Source organism: Haplochromis burtoni, unplaced genomic scaffold, assembly GCF_018398535.1.
Source record: "Haplochromis burtoni strain Fernald_Lab_line unplaced genomic scaffold, NCSU_Asbu1 Contig_128, whole genome shotgun sequence".
In the NCBI taxonomy this organism is placed as follows: Eukaryota; Metazoa; Chordata; class Actinopteri; order Cichliformes; family Cichlidae; genus Haplochromis; species Haplochromis burtoni.
The window spans coordinates 906026-932350 of record NW_024582489.1 but is presented as its reverse complement, the minus strand read 5'-3'; the positions used below and the strand labels follow the sequence as shown (position 1 = coordinate 932350).

The 26325-nt window shown below is 41.3% G+C and overlaps 1 protein-coding gene across 1 annotated transcript in view; it reads right to left on the bottom strand.

Moving 5' to 3' along the window:
- Positions 1–1021: 1021 nt before the first annotated feature.
- map3k10 (mitogen-activated protein kinase kinase kinase 10) overlaps positions 1022–26325 on the bottom strand; it is a 45245-nt gene continuing 19941 nt past the window's right edge. Inside the window, exons 2-11 of the mRNA XM_005929987.3 lie at positions 15551–15731; positions 14216–14364; positions 10435–10610; positions 9783–10029; positions 8083–8205; positions 7872–8010; positions 7187–7299; positions 6807–7105; positions 5054–5579; positions 1022–3155 (exon numbers count right to left, since the gene is read on the bottom strand). Coding sequence (XP_005930049.1) covers positions 2761–3155; positions 5054–5579; positions 6807–7105; positions 7187–7299; positions 7872–8010; positions 8083–8205; positions 9783–10029; positions 10435–10610; positions 14216–14364; positions 15551–15731 — 2348 coding nt within the window. The 3' untranslated portion in view covers positions 1022–2760. The remainder of the gene's footprint in view (positions 3156–5053; positions 5580–6806; positions 7106–7186; positions 7300–7871; positions 8011–8082; positions 8206–9782; positions 10030–10434; positions 10611–14215; positions 14365–15550; positions 15732–26325) is intronic.

Below are 26325 nucleotides of genomic sequence, written 5' to 3'. Positions count from 1 at the left end.
GAGAGAGAGAGAGAGACATCTGTATGCACCGCGTTTGAACCATCTTTACATTGCGAGGTTGCAGCTCAAATCTCACATTTTGTTCACATGTTGATAATTTATTTATTTCTCACGTGTCACATTTCACCTGTAAGTTTTTGTTAACTGTGCTAAAATGCACGCTAACACATTCACGTGCCATCATCCAGCGCAGCTGCAGTGTCAGGAGGGGACAACGGGAGAAAAACAGCAGACATGGGAAAGAAATGACATCATAGGGCACAGTGGTGACACCTAGAGGAGTTTGCCTGCTGCTACAGGCGCCTTTGTCTCTGCTGCTCCCACCAGTGTGAAACGTGAGACAGCAGCAGTGTGATATAACCAAGACCAACTTTAGAGGTCCTTTAATGATGTCCTCCGTCACCTCTGCTACGTCTAACTTGTCTATTTGTCTTGTTGATAGAAGACTGCTGACTTCTCGCACGGTTTCACTGAAAAGACTGAAACACAGGTTACATTGAAAACCAGCCTCCAACACTATATCTAACAGTTTTGGGGCTTTTTGAACGTCTCATGGTGAGTGCACATCTACAGCACTCACAGAAAGTGAAAAAGTTAAAAGGTCTGGATAACTTTTTTCCCCCATTAATAAATGACGTTTTCATTTATAAACTGCATTTTGTATTCACTCAGGTTATCTTTGATTAGAATTGACATGTGTTTGATGATCTGAAACATTTAAGTGTGACAAATATGCAAAAAGTAAAACCTATGAAACCAGGAAGGGGGCAAATGCCTTTTCACAGCACTGCAACAGGCATCTCTGAAGCTCATCAGCTTATATTTCACACCAGAACCATTGAGAAGGATAAACAGAACTGCGGGAACAATAACATGCATGTTTTTGGGGGGATGAACTGGCCCTTTAAGTGCATTTTGTTGATAATTTCACACCTCAGTCTGAGCCCGATGCTTTCAGTTCTACTTCTTCATCTGAAAGTCTGTGACTTCGTGACAATAACAAAACCAGATGCAGTCGTGACACTGAAGCATCTTTTGTTTGTTTTTATTTCATTGTCTCTCATTCGTTTCACATTTACTCATCATTGAACCGTAGAAACGTCACAGGTTGAGACCGAAGACAACATGGATGTTTCAGCTTCCCAGGTTTTCCTTGGTTTTTCATTTTATACTAAACAAATATATACAGATATCCCAGGAAGAGCATCGCAATCATAATTAACCCTTTTCCATAATAACAATACATTTAATAAATACTCAGTGTTCTTAACCACACAACGGGAATGAGTTTGGGCTCACCCTTCAACCAGTGGGATTGTCATCATCCCATACAAATAATAAACATGCGCGCGCGCACACACACGTACTCACACACACACACACAAAGAAATCTGCACAGTCAAGTAATAACATCTGTAGCCAGGATGAACCGTCCTCTGTTCAAAAACTACTCCGGAGATAAAAGTTGATTTGTCAGCCATGACGGGAGCACTTTGTGCCGAGCTGGTCCACCAGTTGCCCAACTTAAAGTGCAGGTGACATCGAACACAGCAGATGAAAAGGAGAGAAGGTGAAGTTTGGAATCGAGTGGCGGGCTTCTGTCAGCGCTTTCTACTTTGTGTCCGTTTCAATGGCGTGAGCAGGATGGGACCAGACCGTCGGTATGTAAGGAATGTCTCCATAAAAAGTTATTTAAAAAGACGGAGGAGAGGAACAGATGTGTGGCAACCAGTGGTCTCATTTTAAAGAAGTGAAAAACCGTTCACATGTGAAATGACATGCACTGAAAAAGCACCAGCACACAGAAACAGGCGTATCTCCTTAATCCACACGTGTAAAGTAATAAATACATATACATATATGTATATGTACACATTCACACACAGAGACGCACACCGGGGCTGCTGGACCAATAGAAAAACATTTTTGCTAACAGGCTGCAGCAGGGATGGTGCAAGCACTGAGAAAATAAACTCTGATTTATTTATTTTTTTAATTTTTACCTTACAAGGCTGAGGATATACACCACCAGTGAGAAAAAGGCTTTTTCCTGTCTCGAGTCTGGGAGAGAAGAGGACGACAGATGACACGTGTGAGGATGAAGAAGGTGGAGCTGATTTTATAGGGCTTGTTTGTGCACTGGCATGACAAACAGTGTGCAAAAAAGGAACAAGGACACAAGATTTTCACAATATCAGCGCCTCTTTTTTTTTAAATAATGAAAATGCTCCGCCTTCAGGGAAGAAACATGCAAGCAGAAAGTGGAAAGCTATGCAGACAGGCAAAAGCACAAGCAGATGGATTGAAATGAGCAGTTAGTGAAGTCACAGAACGGCTGTTTGAGTACTCGAATGGCTTTTAAAGAAATGTAGCCTGGTCGTAGGGCACCAGGAAGCAGGTAGAGATGGCCTTTCTGGGCAGGAAAAGAAAGGTAAAGTGGGACTGGGCGCACTACAAGGCTGTTAAAAAGGCCTCTTGGACCCTCAGTGTCGTGCAGGTTAGTGAGCACTATCAACGAATGGCTTTCTGTGAGGGTTTAACACCTTATTAGGGCACACAAGTGAGGTGAGTTGCATGAGGGTCCTTAAAACAACAAGAGAAGAAGTGGGATGTTTTTGCAAACTTCGGTGAGAGTGCACTTTGCTCGGCTCAGACATCAGTAGGCGTTCCTTGTTCGGCCCAAGCTGTCATGTCCTGGAACAGGTCTGAATGCAAAAGAAAAAAAAAACCTTAAAATGTTTGTTTATTCTTTGATTTTTACTACGAGTACTGCTGCCCACATAGGGTGGCAGGCTGTAGCTGCCCGCACAGAGGAACAGTGTGGTCCAGATTCTGGCCCTCCATGTCCATGTCCATCAGGTTGGGTCGCGCCGCACTAGCGCTGCTGTCCCCTGAACCGAGGGGGCTGTCGCAGCTGCTGCCCGGCGATGAGCTCAGGGTCCGGGAGAGAGAGCCCAGCTTCCAGGGATCAGGTCTTACCCGGGATGGCGTTGGCCTCGGTCGGGGGGCAAACTCCAGCGTCTTGGGCCTCTCCAGGGGGCTGATGAGGCTGTGAGGATCCGGGTCGGGGATGGGTGGAGCGGGAGCTTTACGCCGGTGAGGGTAGATAATGGCAGGTTCAGGTAGCCGGGGGATATCCAGCTTGTCCTGCATACCTAAGAATAATAACAGAGGTGTGTCATGTTTCAAGCAAACACTTCGTGATTTAAGCTGCTCAGATACGCAAGTGTGTAGTCAAATAAATGCCTGTGGGCTGAAGCTCAAAACGGATGTTTTGCATCAAATCTCCATCTCACATTTTTTGCACAAAGCAATTAAGTGAGAAAATCATCTGCGGACTAACTCACTAGAAAATATTCAGCAGCTGCAGCTGTAGATCAGATAATGAGGCAATGTTTTGCATATGTTAGCCCACTAACTGCAAATTTGTGTGTAATTTATGTTGCCTCAGATCTTTTACTTTAGGAAAGTTTGTAAGAAGTAAGTACTGCAAGGTATAAGCAAATATTACAATTACATTCAACACCGGGGGTCATCTTAGTATGCATACTGCAGCGAAAAGTCCAACATAAAGTGAGAGTACACAAAGAAATAATAAAACAATAAAGAGGGAAAACTAGGAAACATAAGAGTACGGCTAGAGAGCTGGCAAGTGGAAGAGCTGCAGGTATAAATACTGAGAAGACCACATAATGAAGTGAACACAGGCGTGGCACAGGAAGTGCAGAAACTACCTGAAGTGTAAGTCAAACCTCCTTTTCCTAATTGCAGCAAAGGCGTGAAGGAGAACTGACAATGGTACAGCAGGCGTCTGCCCCGCTGAAACTACAATGTCCAGAAGCTGGACTTCAAAATGCAAATTTAACATCATGACAGCATGTTGTCATCCTCAGCAGCAGATTGGCAGATTGAGCTTACCCCACCTCTTGCCATAGGACAGCTGGGTTAGGCTGGATGGATGGATTTTTTTTGTAACTTTAGTAAAACTGTGTCCATCCATCACTTGACCAGTTAACGGTCAGAGTGTTGGGGCCTATCCTAGCTGACCTGAAGTAAAAACTTAATGAACGATAATCCTGAAGGCTGGCAAATAATCATGGACAATACTAATGCAAAGTGAAGCACTGAAAAACCTTGAATGCACTGTGATATAGTAAACATTACCAATAATCTGATTAAGAGAGGCAACACCATGAGGAAAAGTGGATTTTATTACAGCAACATAAAGTTCAGAGTTCCGCTGTGAATAGAAAACACGCTTATAATTAACATTTACATGATCTGCACCACTTTGTTGGTTTTGGTGATCATTTTGCATCGCAGTGAGTGGGATGTAATCTCCTTTCCTTTCATGAAGGGTGCTCCAGTGTAGCATCCGCCAAAGGAGGTTATAAACGAGGTACTGAAGCTGCCCTGCAGTTACTTCAGGGTCACTTTGCACAGCAAATTTGACTCGATTGTACCCAGAGGTTTCAAAATAAAGCATGATGTGACTAACACAACACAGATGGAACTGACTGTGGTGGGGTATGTGCTTGTAATCGATGCGCACAGGAAAGATAGTGGATATGCTGGTGAAAGGATGTTGAAGATGGATGAAGAGAAGAAGACCACAGAGGAGATTTGTGGATGCAGCAAATGAGGACATGCAGAGGGTTTGTGTGACGGAGGGGGGTGCCTGGGATAGGGTGAGATGGAGGAAGAAGAAGCTGAGGAAGTTGTTCTGTACAGTTATTCTGGAAAATCCTTCACAGGGTCTCCATGACGTGCTGAACAGCCACAAGAGCACTTTTAGAAAAAGACTCATTCGACCATGACACACCACAGAACACCACAGGAGCTCATTCCTACCTGTGACACATGGACTGTTTTCACGTATAATAACCTGTTTGTATTATTTTTGGATTTATTTAACTTTGCAGTATGATTTTAACATACTGCACGATGAATGGAGTGCCTGATTTTTAACATTTACTTTTAAGCACTTTAATCCCTGGGATTAATAAAATACTCCGATTCTGATGACAAGTTAGACTAGATTTGAGTCCCGTACCTTTGTTTGTTGTGATGTGCGGTGGAGGAGGCATGGGCATGCTCCCATCTGACGGCGTCCTGTGGTGTCCCAGAGTTTGGGCTCTGGGTCGTATCGCCCCATCTGAAGGGGTGCGTCTGTGTCCTCGGTTCATGGCCATGGCTGCCGATACATGGGTGGGCGTGAGCGACTGGTTGGGCTCCTTCTTGAAGCTCTCGGCCCGCAGGTCCAACAGTGGGTTGAGGGCAGGCGCTGGGGGCGCCGCCGGTGTTCTGACCCCAGCCATCGGGGTGAGGGGATAATCGTCTGGGTCAGAGGGGAGGAGGGACTTGGTGGAGTTGCAGTCCGACAGAGAGGACAAAGAGAGCAGTGTTACAGAGGGAGAAGGGTCCAAGCAGGGAAGCGTGGAGTCGTGGTGTCTGGAGAGAGACAGAGAGAGGTTTCGGCTGGGTGGAGAGGTGCTGCGACGGAAACGTCCCGTCCGCTGGAAGAGACCATCCTTCTTCTTACGCTGCTCCTCTCGGAGGTCCTGCTCATCCTGAAGCACCTGAAGAGAACATCAGACCACAAAAACGTGCTGAGCTTTACTCTCATTCTGAGAAAACACACACCATTCACATAAGTTTAACAATTCAGCTGCTGCAATGTGACCTGCAAAGAACAACATTTTGGCCCACTGTCTTTGCTTCTCTTAAGCTCTCTTAAGTTCCTCTGACAGCATTTCATTCAGGTTGATGTTTGGCCACCTTTGGGTGGATCAGTGCAGCATTTTGTCCAAGGTTCTTGTGGTTTGTTCAACCGCAACTTGAACTTTCTAGGATTATCACTCCCAGGAAGTTTGTGCCATTATTTTAACACACAGCTAAATGCTCCAGATATGCAGAATGCCAAAGCATCTTCTTCTATAGAGGTGCTCAGACTTGCCGATGATCATTTAAATCAAGTGAATTTGATTATCAGCACCTGGTTCCTACTGACCCTCTTAATTCCTCTGGAAGTAGTAAAAATATTCTCAACTTTCGGGGCAGCAAAGAGCCCTGTGAAAACTGTCTTTTTCACAGGACCATAAAGTAATAATATTGTCGACCTGTACTTTAATAGGAAACATGTTTGACTCAATACAAAAGATCAGGTCTGACTCAGCAGCATCCCACATCTCTCACTGATAATATAAGGGCTTGTTCATGCTGGTTTATCCTTCATAAATGATTCAAATGAGTCTGAGGAGTCCTGGTATCATAGATTCTGAGACATGATCTCTGACAGGCACTGATTTTATATTAACAGGTAATAAACCGTCTGCAGGAGGAGGCTGTTTATGTGGAGAGGCCATGTCTTTAATAAAGTGGAATCATGCGTGTATGAATGAACACGTCTGTTATTGTGTAAGAGAGATTGTGTCTCCAAGAAGGACATTAAAACACAAAGATATACACAAATAAACAGGATTAGCACAACAATCGAACTGCCTTGAATAGCAAAAAAGCATAATAAAATCTTCTGAATACAAAACCATGCATCATATCTTATGAAGATGTATTAAGTAAAAAATAAATTCATTGTGGGGGTTTGAGGAATAAAAACTAAATGTCGAGACTAAACTCGACATTTCAAGATCAAAGTCACCCTTGACCTTTCGATTTTATTCTCTAAATGCAGCAAAAAAAATAAAAATCCAAATGTCAAATGAAGAAAAAGCTCCTTCCTCATGCAACATGGCTTTAATCTTGCTCCAGAGTTCAACCGTATCTCTCCCAGTTTCAGGGTTTCCTACCTGCTGTTTTCCCAGCTGTAGCAAGTCTTGTCCGAGACCCACCGAGGCGAGCAGAGAGGCGCAACCCAGCAGGAATATATCGCTCTTCTTCCTCTGACTGCAGCGACGAAGGGAGTCCTGGTAGCTCACGCCCGTTCCCAAGCCTCCAACCGCCTGACAGGAGCCCATATTCCCAACAGCGGGCACCATGTTGGGCCCCAGGCTGCTCCACAGGGAACCCGAGTCCTCCATGGCCCCGTTACTGCTCGACTCCGAGGGCAGCAAGGAGCCTGGCGATTCCTCAAACTCACTGCATTCCTCTGTAAAAGACAGAATTGATTAAACTCACACTTGTGATTGTGTGAATGAGGCAGAACGCACAGTGAAATGAAAAGACTCACCCATTTCATTCAGGCTGGAGAAGCCAGCAGTCATCGGGGCATGTTTGGGAGACTTGCCCAGATTTGGCGCGCTGGATGACCAAACTTTGCTTCCCTCTGCGAGAGACTTCAACCTGCAAACAGGGAATTTGAATTAGACTGGCAGGACATCAAGACTCCATTTTTTAATATATTATCAGAGGCAACAGATGCTGTGAAAATAACATTTTTTAAACGAAAAAGGGACATAAACCGGTCGGGTCGATGCCACTTGAGGACACGATTCATACAAAGCGAAGATGATTACTCTGCTTCTGGCTTCTCCGCTCACTGTAATGAGATATTGATCTAAAGGTTTTGTTTCTGTGTGTTATCCAGACGAGTATCTGAAGAAGCCCCTTTTTCTTGCCTGCAGGTGAACAGACAGTGGGCCTTATAATCCTGCAGGTGTTGACACTGCAGTTTCATCAGGTTTTTACAGAAAACAAAGCTTTCTGTTCAAAATTAAAGAGCTGTGACTTTCTGTGCCTGTTGCTGGAAATTATTAACCACAAAATCCATAGTTTATCAAACCGTGTAAGAGCGGCCTGTCACTCCACATACAGTGCTGTCAAAAAAACTTCTCCCCCTTCAAACAAACCTGAGAAAATACTAAATTATCAAAGCCAAAGTATATCTTTAACTTTGAGCAAAACTGTTGACGTACTTTTCCTCGCCGCCCACTCTCTCTTTCTGATGGGTGGAGCTTGGGCCCCAGGTGCGTCCTTTCTTCTTATTGGTCGTCAGGTCTTCCTTTTTACACACAGCGCTGCGACCCCACGTCTTACTGCCATCACTCGGCGTCACTGAAAAACACAGCAAACATTCAATAAACTCCGGTCCATATCCTCACTAGACTTATTGACGTTAACGCTCACATCTGATAGCTCTCAGCCGGGGTATGACCCCAGGGCTGGCAGGCGGGGTCGTGCTCTCGCTCCCCTGGGTCTTCCTCTTGTCCACGCTGGGCGATGCCTGCACCGTGATCTTATGCTCGAAGCCTGCAAAGACAGGGAATATGAGAAGCATTTACATGACAAAAGGAGAGATTGATAGACAAAGAACTCACAAAACAAGGCGCAGATTTTAAGGATAAACAGAAATTACATCAAAAGGAGGCACACAGGAGGCGTCTCCCCATCTATTGTATTAGAGTATTAATACGCCATGAGAACATATATTTTGGATTTCCTACATCCTACTTTCACTTTAGGGATAATAAATTGACTGAAAAGCAGAGTTAAGTTAACTTTACTTATTATTGGGTTACAACTCGCTCGACAGCAACACCATATTGGAAGAGTGTCATTCTAGGAAATGCAGTGACGGAAATTTTGAAGCATATAAACAGATTCATGGGAAAATTATCTCTAAATTATATCAAGGCCTCAGGAAACAGAAAGATAATAACACCAAGTGCAGTGAAACACAATTGGGAAAAAAGAGCCAAACTTAAACGCAGAAATAGCTGAGGCAGAGTTTGCGTTGTGACACAGTATGATCATCGTGCAGTAAAAGTCAAGTATTTTGTTACAGTATGTTTAACGCTGAGAAAGATGCTAGGCTATCAAATCCCTGTAGCTGTCCCGGCACTGTATCTTGTAATGAAAGTAATCAAAGAAGATGTTATTATCAAAAAGGACTGTTAGTTATTCAAAATATTGATCATCACTGGTTAACAAAAAAAAATAGCTGTGAGTGATGTTTGGAGTACCCCACCTGTTCGGTTTTCCTTCTTAAAACTTGTTAAATAAAAAGCGATTCAAGACAAAGATGAGCTAACTAATGAAAAAACACAAAGACATGCATGTCAGGATAGCTGCTGACTGTAAACTGGCCGTGTGAATGTAAGAGTGAATGGCTGTTTCTCTCTGTGTTAGCCCGGTGATAGACTGGGCTCCAGTCTGGATGGATGGATGGATGGATGATGGATGCCATGTACCACTCTTTGTTAAACACACATCTGAACTGAAAGGCTTCTCTCATAAAACCTGCTTCTTTCTAAAGTGTTACTTTGCATTAACTGAGTCCCAAATGCAGCCGTTAGGATTAGCAAAGTAATATGACGGGTTTTTCTTTCCACCTTTAGTAATGAAGTGATATTTTTTTACTGGGACGTCCTTGTTAGCCTACATGAAATGATTTGGTAAAATAAACACAAAGGGAAGTATCAAAAATGAATTTTTTCTTTGCCTTTGTGATGTTTTCCATCAAAATCAAGGAAAAGTGATTACTATCTTTTACTATTCGTGAGTCAAAATTTCAACTTACATACTTAAACAACTGAAAAAATAACTTAATGATGAGACAATAACTTGAGTATGAATTTTGAGGAGATAACCCAAACGTATTTACTCATGGATGACAGAAACGCTTTGTTTTCACTGGCGGAAACGAGCTCCCAAAGATTAGGGAAAGGACATATGAGGTCATTCTTTTAGGAATATTCAAATGCAGCCAGTGTCCTAAATTTTCCACCTGAAAATACCCCATCTCACAGGAAGTGACATCATACCACCTTTGTGCACCTGATTCACCGGATTAAAACTGTCCGGGTGTGATTCCTGTGTGCACCCACCAGAGGGCAGACTGATACAGTTGCTGTCTCTGCCCAGCTTCAGTAATCGGCTCTTCTTGAAGTGGCCCTTCCTCTTCTTGACGCTGGGCTTTTCCTGGTACATCTGGTGGATGATGATGTTCAGCTCTCGCTCAACAATGTCGATCTCCCTCTCTGCCAGCTCCTGCTCCCTCTTCCTCAGCTGTTCCTCCTGCTCCTTCTGCTCCTCGGCTGCTCGGGCCAGCGCCTCCTCCCATGATCTCAGCTCCTGCAGAGAAGCAGGGGAAGATGAAGAGCTTACCGCAGCACCTCTTTTGACACCTCTTTCCTGGCATTTTGTTAGCTGCTAACTTAATTCTTATTTGCAGAAGCAGCACAGATGTGACAGGGTGAGATTCCTCTCACCTCCGTATGAAATGTGACTTTTATTAAAGCACGAATGTCGGAATAAATCAGCTCAGAACAGGAGAAAAGAAGAGCAAACGAATGTACTCACATTTGTCAACTTTTAGCTGGAAACTAAAGTTCTGATTTACTCATTCTGTCTTTGTACAATGTGACTTCTAACCACAACACTGAGCATTATAGTACAGAGAGGATCTACGCGCACATACGAGCGCTTTAAAGTATTTTTATATGCAGACATGTTTTATAAAAATCCACCATTTCTCACCTTCTCTTTGGCCCTGAGCTCGTCGAACATCTGCTGGATCTCCAGCCTCCAGTCTTCTTGTAAGGAGTGAAAGGACTCCAGAGGCATCTGAAACATGGCCGACTGCTCGATGGCCAGCAGCCGCCTCAGGATGCTGGTGAACGACGGCCTGCCGTGAGGGTTCGGGCTCCAGCACTCTGAGGAGCAGCAGACAGTAAGAATCTGTTGTTTATTATGGATTTCGCAGCTGTAATCATGACTTATAACTATAACGTAAAATTACAGGCACACGTGAAATAAAGTACCATTTAAGTTGTGTTTGCAATAATTGAACAGACGCTACTTTTTCTTAATGAAGTGTAAAATTGTCACAGAAATTTCAAAGATTTCAAATATGAAACATTTAAAAATACATAAACACATTTTTTTAAAGGCATAACAAATGTGATCTTACGTAATCAGGCTTCTAATGTCAAAACATATTTTCACACAATGTCCTTGGAAAAACCTCACTACCACGTTTACCAAAATAAAGACTTTAAAGGAGGGACTGAGCTAATCGTAACTATTTTTAAAATGCTGAATTATGGTAGTAGAAGTCTTACAAATTAAAATCAACCTTAGTTTTCAAATCCAATACTTGGAGAAGCTTAAAGACATCCCAAGCATTTTAAATACTGCTGTTTGCAAGTTAAAAGAAGTGATTGAGTCAGGGCTAGAGACACCCAACAGCACAAATAACATTTATTATGATTTATCACCTTTTTTTAAACTGCAAATTATGTCCTCAAAGTCAAATCTGTCATTATCTATTTTATCCAGCAAGATAATATTATCACACTTTAGTTTTTTATGGCAATTACATGTAATCTGTTTCTAATAATGCAGAATTAACTGTGATAGGTCAGCAAGAATCACATATCTGTAGCCGTCTACATATTTAACTATTACATTTCCACTCATCCACCTTCTTGTTCTACCATAACATAACCAGAACCCAACCAGCCTGGCAGTCAGCTGAGTCGAGCTCATGGACAAAGACTCACTGTTATACTTGGAGAAGATGTCACCATTGTTTAAAACCCTTTACATTTACAGACCTTCAACAATCTCTTTGAGAGTAAATGCAGTTAGTCCAACTCAGACTGTGACAGTTTGCAGAAAGGTCGTCTCCTATCAGGACACCTGTGCAATCGCCTTGTGATCAAAAGTGGTCGTGAAGAGTCGCAGAATGCAAAGAGGATCCTGTCGTTTTTTTACTCAGGTGTCTGAGCCACTATCTTGCTCTGACAAAGCTACGTCCTAATTCAGACTAAGTCTGTTTTCTTTCCTATTATTTTAATTTATTTAATAAAATGTTGGTATTTGGCGTCTCTGTAACATGGAAACATGGATTGTTATCTAATTAGCTTTGTCCTATACTGGGAAGTGGACGGTACAGAATAAATGCATGCAGCAAAATCTATAAAAAAAATAATACAGATAGTTAGATATAGATAGATATGTTTACATATCAGATTTATATATTCATTTTGTCTGAATTTTTCCTTCAAGTTTTAGAAAGACAGACAGTGGCTGTGCGACGGACTGTGCAGGGTGTACACCACCTTCTACCCTATGACAGCTGGGATAAGCTCCAGCACGCCGTGACCCTGGGGATGTTTGGATGGATGAACAAGCACACAATAAAACCTAAAAATGGATTTTTAGGTCTAACAAAATGACACATAGATAATTTCAGTAGACTCGCCCTCTACCCCATCGACAGTTAATGTTTATTAGCCTATCACACAGCGGTCAGGTTATTTGTACAGCACAAAAAGGACTTAGCCATGAATTGCTGGCTCGGACAATTCTTCCCTTTCTGGCACTCAAAGCGGCAACAGGAGACGTGGAAGGAAGCGAGATGAGACGGCATATGGCGACCATCATGAGCCAAACCCCGACTGACAGTGTTGCCGAAACATGCCGCACACCTACAATAATCTGCCGAGCCACAAACTGATCACAACTGCCTCTCCGACGTCTAACTACAAACACACAACCCGTCTCCTAAAAGTCCAACAGATTAACGCAAGAGAAGCACTAACAGTGGAAAATTGAAAACATGGAAAAAATAGGGGCTAAAAATACAGCCTGCAGCAGGTGACGTTCATTTTTTTAATGGATCTAAATTACCATAAAATCCATGTGGCGGGAGAGGAGATGAAAGTGAGCCGATGACAGGAGTAAACAGAGTGTAGAGAGTAGCGAGGGATGACAAAGGGGAGATTAACGGATGAACTTGGATAAGATGAAGTGGGGGAAAGGAGCTTTAAGCAGCAGAGTGGGAGGGAAGTTTGGTGCTGTGGTGCTGACAGTTTGAGACGCATCTCTCTCTCTCTTTTTTTTTTTTTTTGTCTTTTACATTAAACCTGCCCTGCAGCTTTAACCATCCACATTTTTTTAAAAGTAACCTGGGAATAAGCACATTAGGGCAGCTTAGATATAAAGCAAGTGTGTGTTTAAACAGGGATGATCTGAACTCTGAAACAGGAGCCGGTTAATACTCCACCACTGTTAACAGCGATTATTTGCAAGGTGAAAAGGAGAAATGTGGCCCGGGGGGAGCTCAGGCATGTATAAAAAGTAAGTTAATGAAACCGTCCAGACACGCGTCGTCTATTTTATCTCTGTGTTTGCTTCTCATCTCCCAAATGTGGGATAGAAATTGTTTTAAAATGAACAACAGTAACCTCAAAAGTTACAGGATCTTGAAGTCAGTGGATATGAACAGCCTGTGGGCTTATTTAAAATGTTTCAGCATTTTCAGTGACAGTTTAAGGTCATATTCACAGCAACATTTTAGGGCTTTACTAGGTTATAAAGAGAGACAAAGGAGAAGGGAAGACATATTAAAGTCATTCAATGAATAAAAACAACTCGAGTAATCTCTGAGATCATTAAAGTCAGAAAACTCAGATATTCCTTAAAATATAGTCAGAAATGTCTGAGAAAAACATTTTCCCCCACCTATGTGAAGTCTCCTCTTTTTTAGGAGGTATGTTTCTGAAGTGCAGCTGTTAATCTGCTAATCTAACTAAAGCAGCAAGTGAAAGTAAAGCTTAAACATTTTCCAAGGTGAGGTCGAAATAGTAAAGTAAACGCAGGTAAATTTAATGTGCAGGACCGAAATTTAAAGATTTCTGAGGGAGCTCGGAAAATTTCATTGCTACTATGTTAATAAAGATTATGATTCTTGCCATCTCACTATATAAAGTGATATCATAAAGATGAAAAAAATGTAAGCCGATAAATTAACATATATGTTCGTGTACATGAGCGAAGTGGAAAAACTGCCACAAGCTTGGGGAAAAACTGCCAACTGGATGGGTTTTTGATGATGACGATAACAATAATAATAATCATCATTTTGGACTTTTTTAGTTTTAGAAACCACTTCCTGTAAACTTTTTGAGTTTTTTTCTCTTACCACTTCCTACGTTGCCATTTTTGGGGGTGTTTTTCATGTTTTAAAATCTAATTTTTAAGACAGGAAATGAATATATTATTAATCTAACCACAAACCCCAACAGAAATACCGCTGTGACACATCACAAAACACAATATCCAGATCATATGCAAAAGCATGCCGGAAACAAACCAAATATATTTTCAAACAGCTTTCAGTGCGGCTGCTGGAGCAGCCATACCTTCATCTTCAGCTAACCGTGATTACATATGTGACAAACACACACACACAAAAAAAATCACTTTGATTACATTCTTGACTGAGGCTGTGTTCAGGTAACAACCTTCTTACCTCCCAGTAGTTGAGCAAAAGGTTCAGGGCAGGTTGAAGGGACGGGAAGCGTCAGCTTGTTCATTGCGACTCCGTAAGCTACCGCCAGTGCATCTATCTCCCGGTAAGGAACCTCGCCAGTGAGCAACTCCCAGAGCAACACACCAAAACTATGAGGAAAGATAAAAATGAGAAATCAACATTAAATCTATTCTAACTTAAAAAAAGTTTTCAACTGTCACCTTCATTTTTTTTAAGTGTAGAACATGCTGTGGATCTAACATTCACAGCAAATTAGTCATTTAGTCAAGTTTAGTCAAAAAGAAAAGATAAAGCAGGCTGGGTGGGATGTGTGTCGATAAGTACAACGTAGAATAAACAGCTTTCTGTTGTGCAATACAGAAAATACCTCTATAAAGTAAAATAGCTATGTGTTCAATAATGCAGCAATATAAAGAAGAATGTTATTCACTAAATATAGTGCAAACAGTCACAATATGAAATTAAAGTGGCCCAGTATAAGCCAAGTGAACGTGATATTAAATAAAATATGAAACTAGTGACTGAAACCATCAGAAGAATATCTGCTGTTGTCATAATTTCCAGTCAATCTGACTTCCTTCTGCAATCACGCATCACTTCCTGCAGATGATGCCTATCTTTTATATGCAGGCCATGTTATTAAATAAACAACCTGAACACTTGGAATTGCTAATTACTTAACTTTCTTCTTCCCTGCTCTTCTTCTTCTTACCGTTTCGGTTAGAGGTCCAACACAGTAGATCATCTTCCTCCATCTCACCAGCCCTCTCCTCTAATCACACCAACCCACTGCATGACCTTCTTCACTACATCCTTACATCTTCTCTGAAGTCTTCCTCTTTTGCTTCTCACATTTCTAATCCTGTCTCTCTTGGTCACTCCCATTGAAAATCTCAGCATCCTCAACTCCACCTCCACCTCCACCTCAGTATTTATCCTAAAAGCTTTCATTTCTGTAGCACAGACGAGCATCTACCTGTATTGCTCCTGTGTGTTTAGACTTTCTCACTATCTTCTCTTTCTACATGTAACCCCAGACTGACTGCATTATGTGGAGATCAAGGCCCGAGGAGGCTACACTGTCTGTTGTAGGTCGTCAGAGGTTTTTATGACTCTAGCTGTGTGTTTGGGATCATTGTCCTGCTGCAGACGCTGTGCTGATGCCACATTGCTGGAAAGTCCACTGACAGCTTTTATAGTGTTTTGGTTATTCACCCTGTTCCCCGGTCGTCTGCCCTGACAGGCTGCATGGAGACATCTGTCAATGTGTAAACCAGGGAAGTGCAGTGACACACAAAGAGGCAAGGGCAGTACCTCCACACGTCGCTGCTCTTGGAGAAGAGGGAGTGCTTGATGACCTCCGGGGCCATCCAGGCGTAGGTCCCTGCTGCACTCATCTTGGTGGTCTGGTGCCACTCTCTGGCCAGACCAAAGTCTGTGATCTTCAGGGTTTTGCCATTCAGGTCATCCCGCTCCACCGGCTGCAGAATGAGGACTGAGGATGAGGAGGAAAGAAAACAGAAGAGAAGAGCTTTCGTTATAAAAGGTGACATTCTCATACACACAGTGTGGATGACAAAAACGCACACAAATACACTTAGAAACTGCTTTTGTGACTTTTAAATATGCAAATGCTCTCTGACAAGATATCAAACTACTGAAAGGGAAAAAGAAGAAACACAGACAGCAAACAAAGCTCCGGAGTCATGAATAATTACTCCAATCCGGCAGTAAAAATGAACTCACATTACACAAACCAAGTGTTTTTATGATTCTTAAATGCAAATATCTCTTTCTTTATAGTTCCTTTATGATACAGATTGAATTTATTTATTTGTTTTGGGTGAGGGGGTGGATGTTCTAAATTAAAAGATCAAATTATAATGAAATTAACCAACAAATCAGTCAAAATAATCACTACTTACAGCCTTAACAGAAGTGTCAGTGTGATTCAGTTAACTTCTGCTTTACTTTAAGTGTTTGTTCACAACAGTTGTCCCAAAATGCTTTATATTGAGAAGTAAAGACCTACTATATTACCAAAAAAAAAAAAAACCCAAAAAAACTCCCCACTCCTGCAATCAGAGACCATGAACAAGACGCAGGGGGCAGTGCAATGAAGGCAGGAGGAGATTAAAGAGTCTTCTTTCACTTCTTATTATATTCAGCAGAATCTGTGAAAATTACGATGGGCCTGAGACGTCAAATGCATTGCAACTTAAGAAAACAGCAGCAAATATAGAAATGCTACAAAAGCGCACAACAAAACAAAAACACAACAGAAAGCAAAGCAAAACACACACACACACAAAAAAAATCACTTTGATTACATTCTTGACTGAGGCTGTGTTCAGGTAACAACCTTCTGTGTTGTGTTCACAGAACACAACGCAAGTGTTTTTGTGGAGACAATAATGTGACGGACCAGCTGCAGAGGTGACGAGCTAACAGTAAACGGCTATTCTATTCAATTCAATTTTATCTATACAGCGCCAAATCACAACAACAGTCGCCTCAAGGCGCTTTATATTGGAAGGTAGACCCTACAAAAATACATAGAGAAAATCCCAACAATCATATGACCCCCTATGAGCAAGCACTTTGGTGACAGTGGGAAGGAAAAACTCCCTTTTAACAGGAAGAAACCTCCGGCAGAACCAGTCTCGGCCATCTGCCACGACCGGTTGGGGTGAAAGACGGAAGACAGGATAAAAGACATCCTGTGGAAGAGAGCCAGAGATTAAAAACAAGTATGACTAACAGCTAATAAGCATGTAAAGAGTTATAAGAATCATACACATCATTGCACACATTACCTGCATGTTTTGGTTTCTATCACTTCCTCACCTGTTCCGTCACATTATTGTCTCCCCTAAAACACCTTTTTTGATTTGTGAGATTTTCTTTCCTACATGCTTTGTGTTTTATTCAATTTCCAATGTGTTTTTTCTCCTTCTGCTGTGTTTTGTGTGCAGTGTTTTTCTATTTGCTGATAATTCATAACTTTGAGTGCACTTCACCTCCCAGGGCCACTGCATAAATGCTGAAAATCAAACCATGGATCTATTTTTCATTAAGAATAAGAGTTCAGCAGCACAGCCATGTTCGCAGAGCAGGTGTAGTTGGACCTTTGTGCCTGTTTCTTCCATTCAGTGAAACTACCTGGTCAGTCTGCAGTTTCCTACAGTGACGGTATTTTAATGTATGCAGTCTCCTTGCTCACATTAGATACCTTCGTCTTTGTGCCGCTCTCAGACTTCCTCCTTCATTTCCGTGAGAGGACTGGCTATGGAAATATTTGGAGTGTACACAGTTCACTGGGAGCCAGGTGGGGGTTGCTCTCTCTCTCTCTGACTCGCTCGCAATTATCTACAGCCGTATGCAAAAGGTGGTGAAACAAGGCTACACACACACACACACACACACACACACACAACAGCGTCTTTGTTTACACACACACGTGCACTCCTGTGCGCGCGCACACACACATGCACAATAACCTTTCACATGATAAAGGTGTGTCTCTTTCGCTCTCTGTGCTCTGTCCACAAGCTCGCTAGGAGACGAGTTTCAGTGATACGGACGTGCTCTCAGGCCTATCAGCTGATACTTCCATAGCCGAGTCATGTTTTGCTTGAGGAACGCCGTCACAGCACTCCATTACAGAGAGGCTGTAGCGGTGAGACGACGATTAAATCGTGTTTGTGTTTGTCTGCTGGGTCAGGTCTTAATAGCGACAAAGAGGTCACACGACTCTGCCTGTAACTTGCTTTACGTCCGCCCAGATCAGATCCTTCATAATGTAATTCTATTTTTGTGTCGCTGTACACACAGCATCTCCCACACATCAGTGAGTGCTGCTCTTCCTAAAGTTTCTCACTTGTTCTTTGAAGTGTGTATTTTCTTATCCTATTGAGGTTCAAATGACATGTGGTGATTTACAGATTGCAAAGCCAGTTAAGAAAAATGTTATAGTGACCTTAAAAAGTATCTTAGAGTTTATTTATTGCTTATTGGCAGCTCTCTATATGAGACTATCAAGGTCTTCAGCTCAGCCACTGTGGCCCTGCACCTTTAAATCAGCATTGTTTACTATTCTGTTTTCTTATCTTAACGGTCTGGTGTATTTCTTCATATTTCATAAAATGTGAATGTATGGCATTAGAAGTGCACACTGTTTTGGGGTCTTTTCTTATTAGACTTTATGTACAATATAATCTTTTAAAAGAACAATATATTTTATTCAATGCACTCGATTGTTAAATGAGTAGAAAACGATACTTTTGGTTGTTTTCTTATTCACAAAGGACCACCACAGCAGTTAGTTCCTGTCTTGAAACAACCCAAAAAGGGATTTGTGTCTCCTCCTTGGATCAAACCAGGTATCTTTTACTTGATCCTCCCTTTTTTTTTTTTATTGCTGGTTCCAAACACCAAAAAGGTATTTTATGTAAATCCAGTGACAGCATATTTCTGTCAAACCACATTTATAAATTTTTGGGGGGTTATATATATTATTAGTAAACCAAATAAAATAATTCAGGACCCAAAATTGAACCCTGAGGAACGCCACACTGCATTAAATATAAACACTCCAGTTGTATAGCTGGTATTTTCTATCGTTGTTATAATTTTCTCCAGAACTACTGATGGAGTCAACCTATTTGTATGGAATCCATACTCAATTAAACTATACTGTATGCATATTATTTGTACATGATAACAAATATGTATAGCCTAGGTTAAATTATAATAAAGTTATTGAAGTGATACAAGAAGTTTGACTCTAATGGTAACTGGTGGAAATCACAGACTAACCCCATATGTTTCTGTGATATTCTGTACATTGCATAGAGTTGTCTAATTAACGAATAACATAAACAGCTGTTAAAGAACTAAAAGGCAGGTATTAAATGTGTATTCACTGCATTGTTGGGGTCAGTGTGTGTTTATTGTGTTTGCTTTCTCCTGCTATGTTCACTGTGTGGGTTTTGCCCTTTAAGTCGACTTCTGTTGGCTAATTTCTTTACATTTGCTTATAATGTGAACCAATGCATTAATCAATGCACTGGTACAAAAAACGAAAGAAAAAAAACACTAATGTATACAATATATACTACTATATATTACTGTTACAGTGGACTGGACGTCTACTTGAGCAGTTTTGTTTTGTTTTTTTTTAATTTAAGACTTTTACCTGTAACTATGTATTTTTATATCGTGCCCTTGGTGCTTTTACTTTAATAAAAAGGTGAAGTATGTCACCTCGGGCATGCGTATTAGCAAAAAAGGAATAAAATATTCTATATCTTAGTGGATAATGAGAAAAAATATTCAGCAACAGTTTTGAGCAAAAATGCCAAATACTGCTCACATTTGAATATTTGCTGTTTTCTTCAGTTTTCTGGAAAAGTCAGTTACGGTTTCAGCTTTGTTATTATATAACACATCACAGATGAAACATCTAGAGCAAAAAAATACTACATGTTTTACCAATGCTTTAAAATGTATAACGCTGAAGAAAAAAACTTGAAAAATATAGGCGAGTCCTTGAGTACATGTTATTTTCCACCTCTCTAAGGTAATGTGACTGTGTCGAGGAGTAAAGTGAGGGTTGCTGACAGTGATAATAAGCTGCCCTCATCCTCCTCCTCCTTCATCCGTTCTATTCTGATACTGCCGTCTGTGTGAGGGACGACTGTCTCCTCGGGGTTAGCTGTTTCTGAGAAGCAAAAATGGACCCGGACAGACTCCAAAAAGAAAAAGAAAAAAAGGACAGAGAGAGATTGGGATGTGTTTGCATGCTCGGATGGGTGTGTCCTCACAGTCCACCTTTCCCAGTTCGTTTCGTGTGTACATATACAGAGCCCTGACACTCTGGGAGAGGACATCAGGCATGTGGGTGGAAGGTCGGGTGGAAATAGAAAGAAAAAGACAGGGAGGCTGACAGAAACGCACAAACACAAACTGGATGTGTGACTGAAGCAGCACTTCCACCTGCTTCCTCTCCGTTTCTCATCTTCAAATGACTATATCATCAGCTTAGGTGCACACACTGGTAGAGAGGCCTTCATATTCACCCTGCCACAAGTTCTTCCATCCACACATCAAACACACAAATCAACATGTTTGTGTTAAGCTGGCAGCACAGAAACCTGAAGTGCAGCGACACACGAATAAGACTCACAAGGGCGTGGGAAGCATATTTTTATCGCAGTGAAGGAGGGGAAAAAAAAGTCCTCAAGGATAGTGTGGCTTTTACACAATGCGATGCCAGCGCTGTTGGAAATGTTATCTCAAAATGGGAATGAGAAGAAAGCAAGAAGCACTGCTTACATTCTCCCAAAGGGCTTCTATACAAACATGAATTCTGGTAAATATCACAGCCACTGATTAATCGCACATCTTGATTACAGTCATCATACTTTGACAGTATTTCATCAAGAAAAACTGGTGCTTTCTCTGCTCTTTGAAAGCAAAGTCCAAAAAGTCAATATCATTTACACTCTCTTATCAATGACCTCAGAGTGCTGTGCCTGCAACCTACAGAGAGCATCCAAATTATAAACAAGCAGATCAGAACGAGTCTAAAGCCAAGCAAATAGCTCCTTGAGGAAAATTAAAGCAATGAAGATAAAAACTGAGCTTCATAAACAGGAGCTCTGCAGTTATTAAGTCTTTTGGGTACCACGCACCTCAGTGCTGTGTAACTTCAGTGCCCGTGGCCCCTAATTGCAATAATTGAACATCTAGGAGGCAATAAACTTCACATTCTGACTTGTTGCATCCTATTAGAGTGTGGTTTAATTCAGTAAGCTTTTTAGAACGACCCATTCATTCACAAATTCTTTTTAAAGGCATTTACACACCTGTGGCACTGAAAACACCTCAGTTATAAACCTAATAGGAGAACCCTTAAAAATCTTTTCTGTACTGTGGCTTCTGTCATGTTTCAGGTCTACTTATAGAACAAAACGAGTTTGCATTAGACATTAGTGAGGGTGGTCTACTTTTGGAAAATCCTGGAACCTATTCTAATGTCATCAAACCAAGTTTTAGTTATACATTAAAGGTCAGATCCACCTCTTATTCATGTCATAAGATTATTTCTTTAAAATCCCGAAACCCAAAAAGCACTGCATGACGTCATAGTGGCTACATCAGTCTTTGACACAGGTATGCACCAGTTTGTGATCTCTGGAAGAGGACTGTAGGGTTTAGTTTTTGGACAGGACACACAGTGTGACTCAGGCCGCACTCTCAAAGCTACTATCACAGCCGAGTATTGATCAGCTGTCAGAGACACCTGCTGGGAGTCAAGTTTTTTCCACAGAGAGCAGTGCGGCAGCAGTTTTCTGCCCCTCTGATTATTTATTTACTCGCACCAGACATCCATTGCCGGACTTTGACCCCAGTCGTTGTTTAAACACTGACAGAGAGGCTTTGAGCTTACTAATGATCCTTCAGACTAGTTAGTCAGGGCATTAAGAACAGGTGACACATTAGCCTACAGCCCACACGGATGCTTCACCACAATGGAATGTGCAAAGGTCTTCTGAGTGAAGGCATTTCTGGAAAGCTTTTATTTAAAAACAAAACAAAACACATAAGCAAAGAGTGTTTAGCACATGCTAGTTGTGATCTGGAAAACCCTGCTGCCCAGTATGTTGAACAGAGTATGTTGTACTTCATGCAGGTTTGTGTAACTATTAGTCAGCAACAGAGGAGAATTATTTCACAACAGTAAAAGCAGCACGGCGAAAATAATCGCTGACTTGAAGCAGTACGAGAGCATTTGCAATGTAAGCACAACTAAATGCAGCAGGAAGTTTGCTTCATCCACTAAAAGTAAAGCATCCATGATAATATAGGACACAGACCTAGTATCTTTTGTATAATGACTGTGATGAAAACCAGGTTTTTGGTTGGGCATATTCAGTGTGTACTATTGACAGTCTTAAAACACCAAATCCTAAAGACCAGTGAGCCGATCCCTGCCAACAACTGGTTGCTATGGAAAAATGTTTATTCCCCCATTGGTTGGCAAATGGTTGCTGGCTGTTTCTAGGTGAAATAAGTCACGAAGAGGGTGCTGCACTAAAAACCTGCTTGTGATTGGTCTGTAGCAGACGGTCGCGGATGGCCGTAGTTTGCATGGTAGATCCACGCTTGTGTGCAAACACTCAACATAAAAAGTGCAACAGAAATCATCGAAACAGAGAGCGATCACCTTCAAAGTAAAAGTTGCATTTTTTCAAAAGAACTGTTTGTTACACAGTTAACAACTTTGACTTTGAAGGCCCCCAACATACATCTCACCTTCTTGCTGTGAGGCGACTGTGATAACGACTCCACCGCTGTGGTGACCCGATTTAAACTTATCCAAGCAAGCTTCTGGCTTTCTTCCCCCCAGGAGCTTTCTGTCCTCCCTGATCTCACCTCAGGATGCCTGCGTTATAGTTTGACAGCAAGACTCCCTGCCTGCTCCTCTCTGGAACGGGTCATCTCGCTTGCACCAGGTGCTCAGGGCTCACCCCACCTCTTTCACTACTTAAAAATTAAAAAAAAAAGAAGCTAGAACTAACAAGAATAGTCAGAGTAACAGCCAGAGGCATCCACTGTTCAAAGGCCTGTTTTAAAAATTCATTACAAAATATATACATAAATGATCTAATAATAATACTCTTTTATACTCCCACTAGGTTTATATCTGGGACTCTCCACCATTTGACCTTAGAACTGAAGAAGCTTCTCGGATGAGAGGTGAAACGTCTTCAAGTAACCTAAAGAAGTCCAGACGCTTTTCTTTGCAAGCTCCTTTGACTACGATGACCTGGATGACTGAGAACCTTCACAGACAATACTTTTTTATGCTTTCTTTTGGACATGTCAGTCACAATCCATCCATCCATCCATTCGCTTCCGCTTCTCCTTTTCAGGGTCGCGGGGGGCGCTGGAGCCTATCCCAGCTGTCATAGGGCGAGCATGTCAGTCACAACATTTAAAAAACATGTTATTATACTTAAGGGAGGCCAAATATTAGGAGCAATTTTCAATAGAAAACAGTGTTAAACACCTTTCACCAAAGGCTCTGACCGTGATAATAAAAAGTAAATTATTAGCTTTCTATGTTAACAACAACATAAAATGCATCTGCATTATAAAGTTTTCATTGTTTGTGAAAACTGCTCCGGTTAGGTCGTCTTGATACATGCTCAATCATCCAGGTAAGTAAATTTCCAAAAGCTGATAGTTTGTGTTGAAAAGTTGCATAATTAAGATTAAGGAACTGACCTCCCAGCCCATTGTTCCTTCACTGGGCTGGTTTCAGTCATTATGCAAATGTACTGTTTATAAGATTGGGGAAACCTGCAGTCAGCTGAGACTGAAGAAGTCACTTGGATGAGTGATGAAACGTTTCTCCCACAAAACGCTACGTCCAGATGAACAGAATCAACTTTTGGAGACTCCGGTTAGGTCCCACATTTTATTCTTAACTATCAGGTCTAAATTCCACTTTTCACATATTTTCAGCCCAATATTGAGAGAAATACTGATGAAATGTATTTTAAAACACTATAGCACGACTACTGGCAGATGAAAAAAACTAAACAAAACTATTTACAACTCCTTTTGATGACTATTCAGTGGGATTTTTACAAGCCCTGAGCAAAGTGCCATTGTCTCTGTGCTGCCTCGCCTTAAATAAACTCCGTGATGGGAGAGCGAGCAATCAGCTGGAGCAGCATTTTGGGCGTGGTCCTCTGAGCAGTCAGCTGAGAGATTTATCTTCTGCTGATCAGCTGATCTGGTTCCTGCAGGTGGAACAGCCTGACAGAGCTCGACACCACTTTCATTTTCCTTCCTCTGTTCTTTAAAGTAACACTGCAGGCACATTAGAGGAAAGCGCAGTAGTTTATAGCAAGCGTATGCGTAGTGAAAACCCTAACATAAGAAAATTACACTTTATTGTTCAAAAATATAAATATATACATGAAATGTGGCTGAATAAAGTTTAAAAAAAAATTAAAAATCAACTGCATCCTAAGCTGACCTCCAGAGAGCAGCCTGGACACATCCAGCTGATATCGGAGCGATGAGGAAATTCACAAATGCAAATGTGCCCTGAATGATTCAGCTTTAACATCAACAGTGGAGGCGTTAGGCTCGATCTCTTGCATCACATGTATAATTTCTGGATTCAGTCCACACTGCTGTGTCATTAATTTGATGTTGTGGTAACAAGTGGGAAAGGTCACAAACCAGAGTAGTGACGTTGGGAAAGAAAAGGTGACTGGGGTATGATCACCCTGACGCTCCTATGAGGATCCATTTTTACCGTCGTCCTCATCGGTTTAAGGAAACTACACCACATAATCAACCATGAGGAAAACCATCAGGAAACTACGACCCCCTCCCTGGAAGCCAAGTAGTGATTAGTATGATGCTCCTTTAAATTCAGCACATTATCTCCTAATCTGGGCAGCATCATATTCATGAAGGTGCGTAGCCATTATAGTGTGACATTTCTAGCCGCCAAGTAAATCATTTTGACTGTAAAACGGTGATAAATGGTTAAAATTTTAATTTAATCTTCATGATTATTATGGATTACCCCAAACTATAAATGCCTACTGACTGTGGCCTTGGAGCACCATTATCAAGTGCAAAACTAAAAGTTAAACGCCACCAATCCTGTCTGGGTTTTTTTGTATTAAACATTCAGTATCTGTAGATGTTATTTATTATACAAACAGAAAACTTATATATGTGTAAACCAGATACTCAGGGTGGATTCAAAAGGAGATACTGGGCACATTTTCCTCAAAGATACCATTTTATCTCTCTCAAGCCCTGATATCTAATTTTTGTTTCAGCCGAGCAGCACGTGGAATTTTATTTAATTAATCATTTTATTTCATTTAGTTTTTTTATTTTAATCCTTTTTTGTATATATTGGTTAGGTTTTCTTAAGGCGGTTTCATTGCATTTTCTTTAATTCCCAGACACTTGTTTAAAAAATGTCTAATCTAACACAAACCTAATTTGATGACTGCATTTACTTCAAAGCAATGAGTCTAAATCAAGCCACGAACAGATGCTAACATGGATGGTGCAGTTTCAAAAAGCTGCCACTAGAGGCAGGATACAAACACAAGTTAGTCTTCAAGTTAGCTCATTTTAAATCCCCAACTTACAGCATTTGTCACTGAAGTAGAAATACAGATACTTAGTTAGAAAATACTCCGGTAAAAGCTAAAGTACTGATTAAACCTCTTTACTCAAATAAAAACTGTAAGATAACCAAATCCCAACGAATTAAATGGGACAAAGTGGGAACAAAGTCTAGTTAACCTGTTCACTGCATTAAGATGTGATGTTAAGACAACAGCCACTCTGAGTGACAACACTGGCTGGAGTCAAACACACTAAGTAGTCAGCGGATCAGCTTTTCCAAAATTTATATTTTGTTTTAAGCCAAAATTAGCATCCCAGTTAATATCACACATCTCGCCACCCAATCTAGCAATAGCCTCACCCGATAACCTTCAACTGCTCTTCCAAATATGATCATGCCTGGCTTAAAGGGAAAAAGAATAATCAATGAATAAAATAGGATAGGAACAACCAAAATTCCAGAAACTAGCAGTCGATGGGCTGCGTCCCTCTTTTATATACAGTCTCACAAAGCTGCTGGCTTAGTTCTCAGTGTTGTTTTTATCTGACAAAATGTTTGTAAATTTTAATTCATGTTGTTTTCATGTTCAAAATGGGCCTTTGGGGTTAAATATTTAGTCAGATGTGAGCCACACAGTTGTGACATTGTTGAATTTTATTATATGAGATCCATTTAGGTACAGCCGAATAACAAAGACCATCCTTCATCGAGTTATTTCTTTTTTCCTTTTCCCTTATCAGACTCATTTTACAGCCCCTTCTCCCTCTCCCCTGCAGACCAGGTGTAGCATGCACTTGATAACAGCTGCTTCTGTGTCGCCTAGTCAGCACCCCGATGCACATCTCCAACCACCTTCATCTACCTCCTCATCCTCCTGCAAGTGCAGTTTTTGTTGTCACTCCGGTAACAC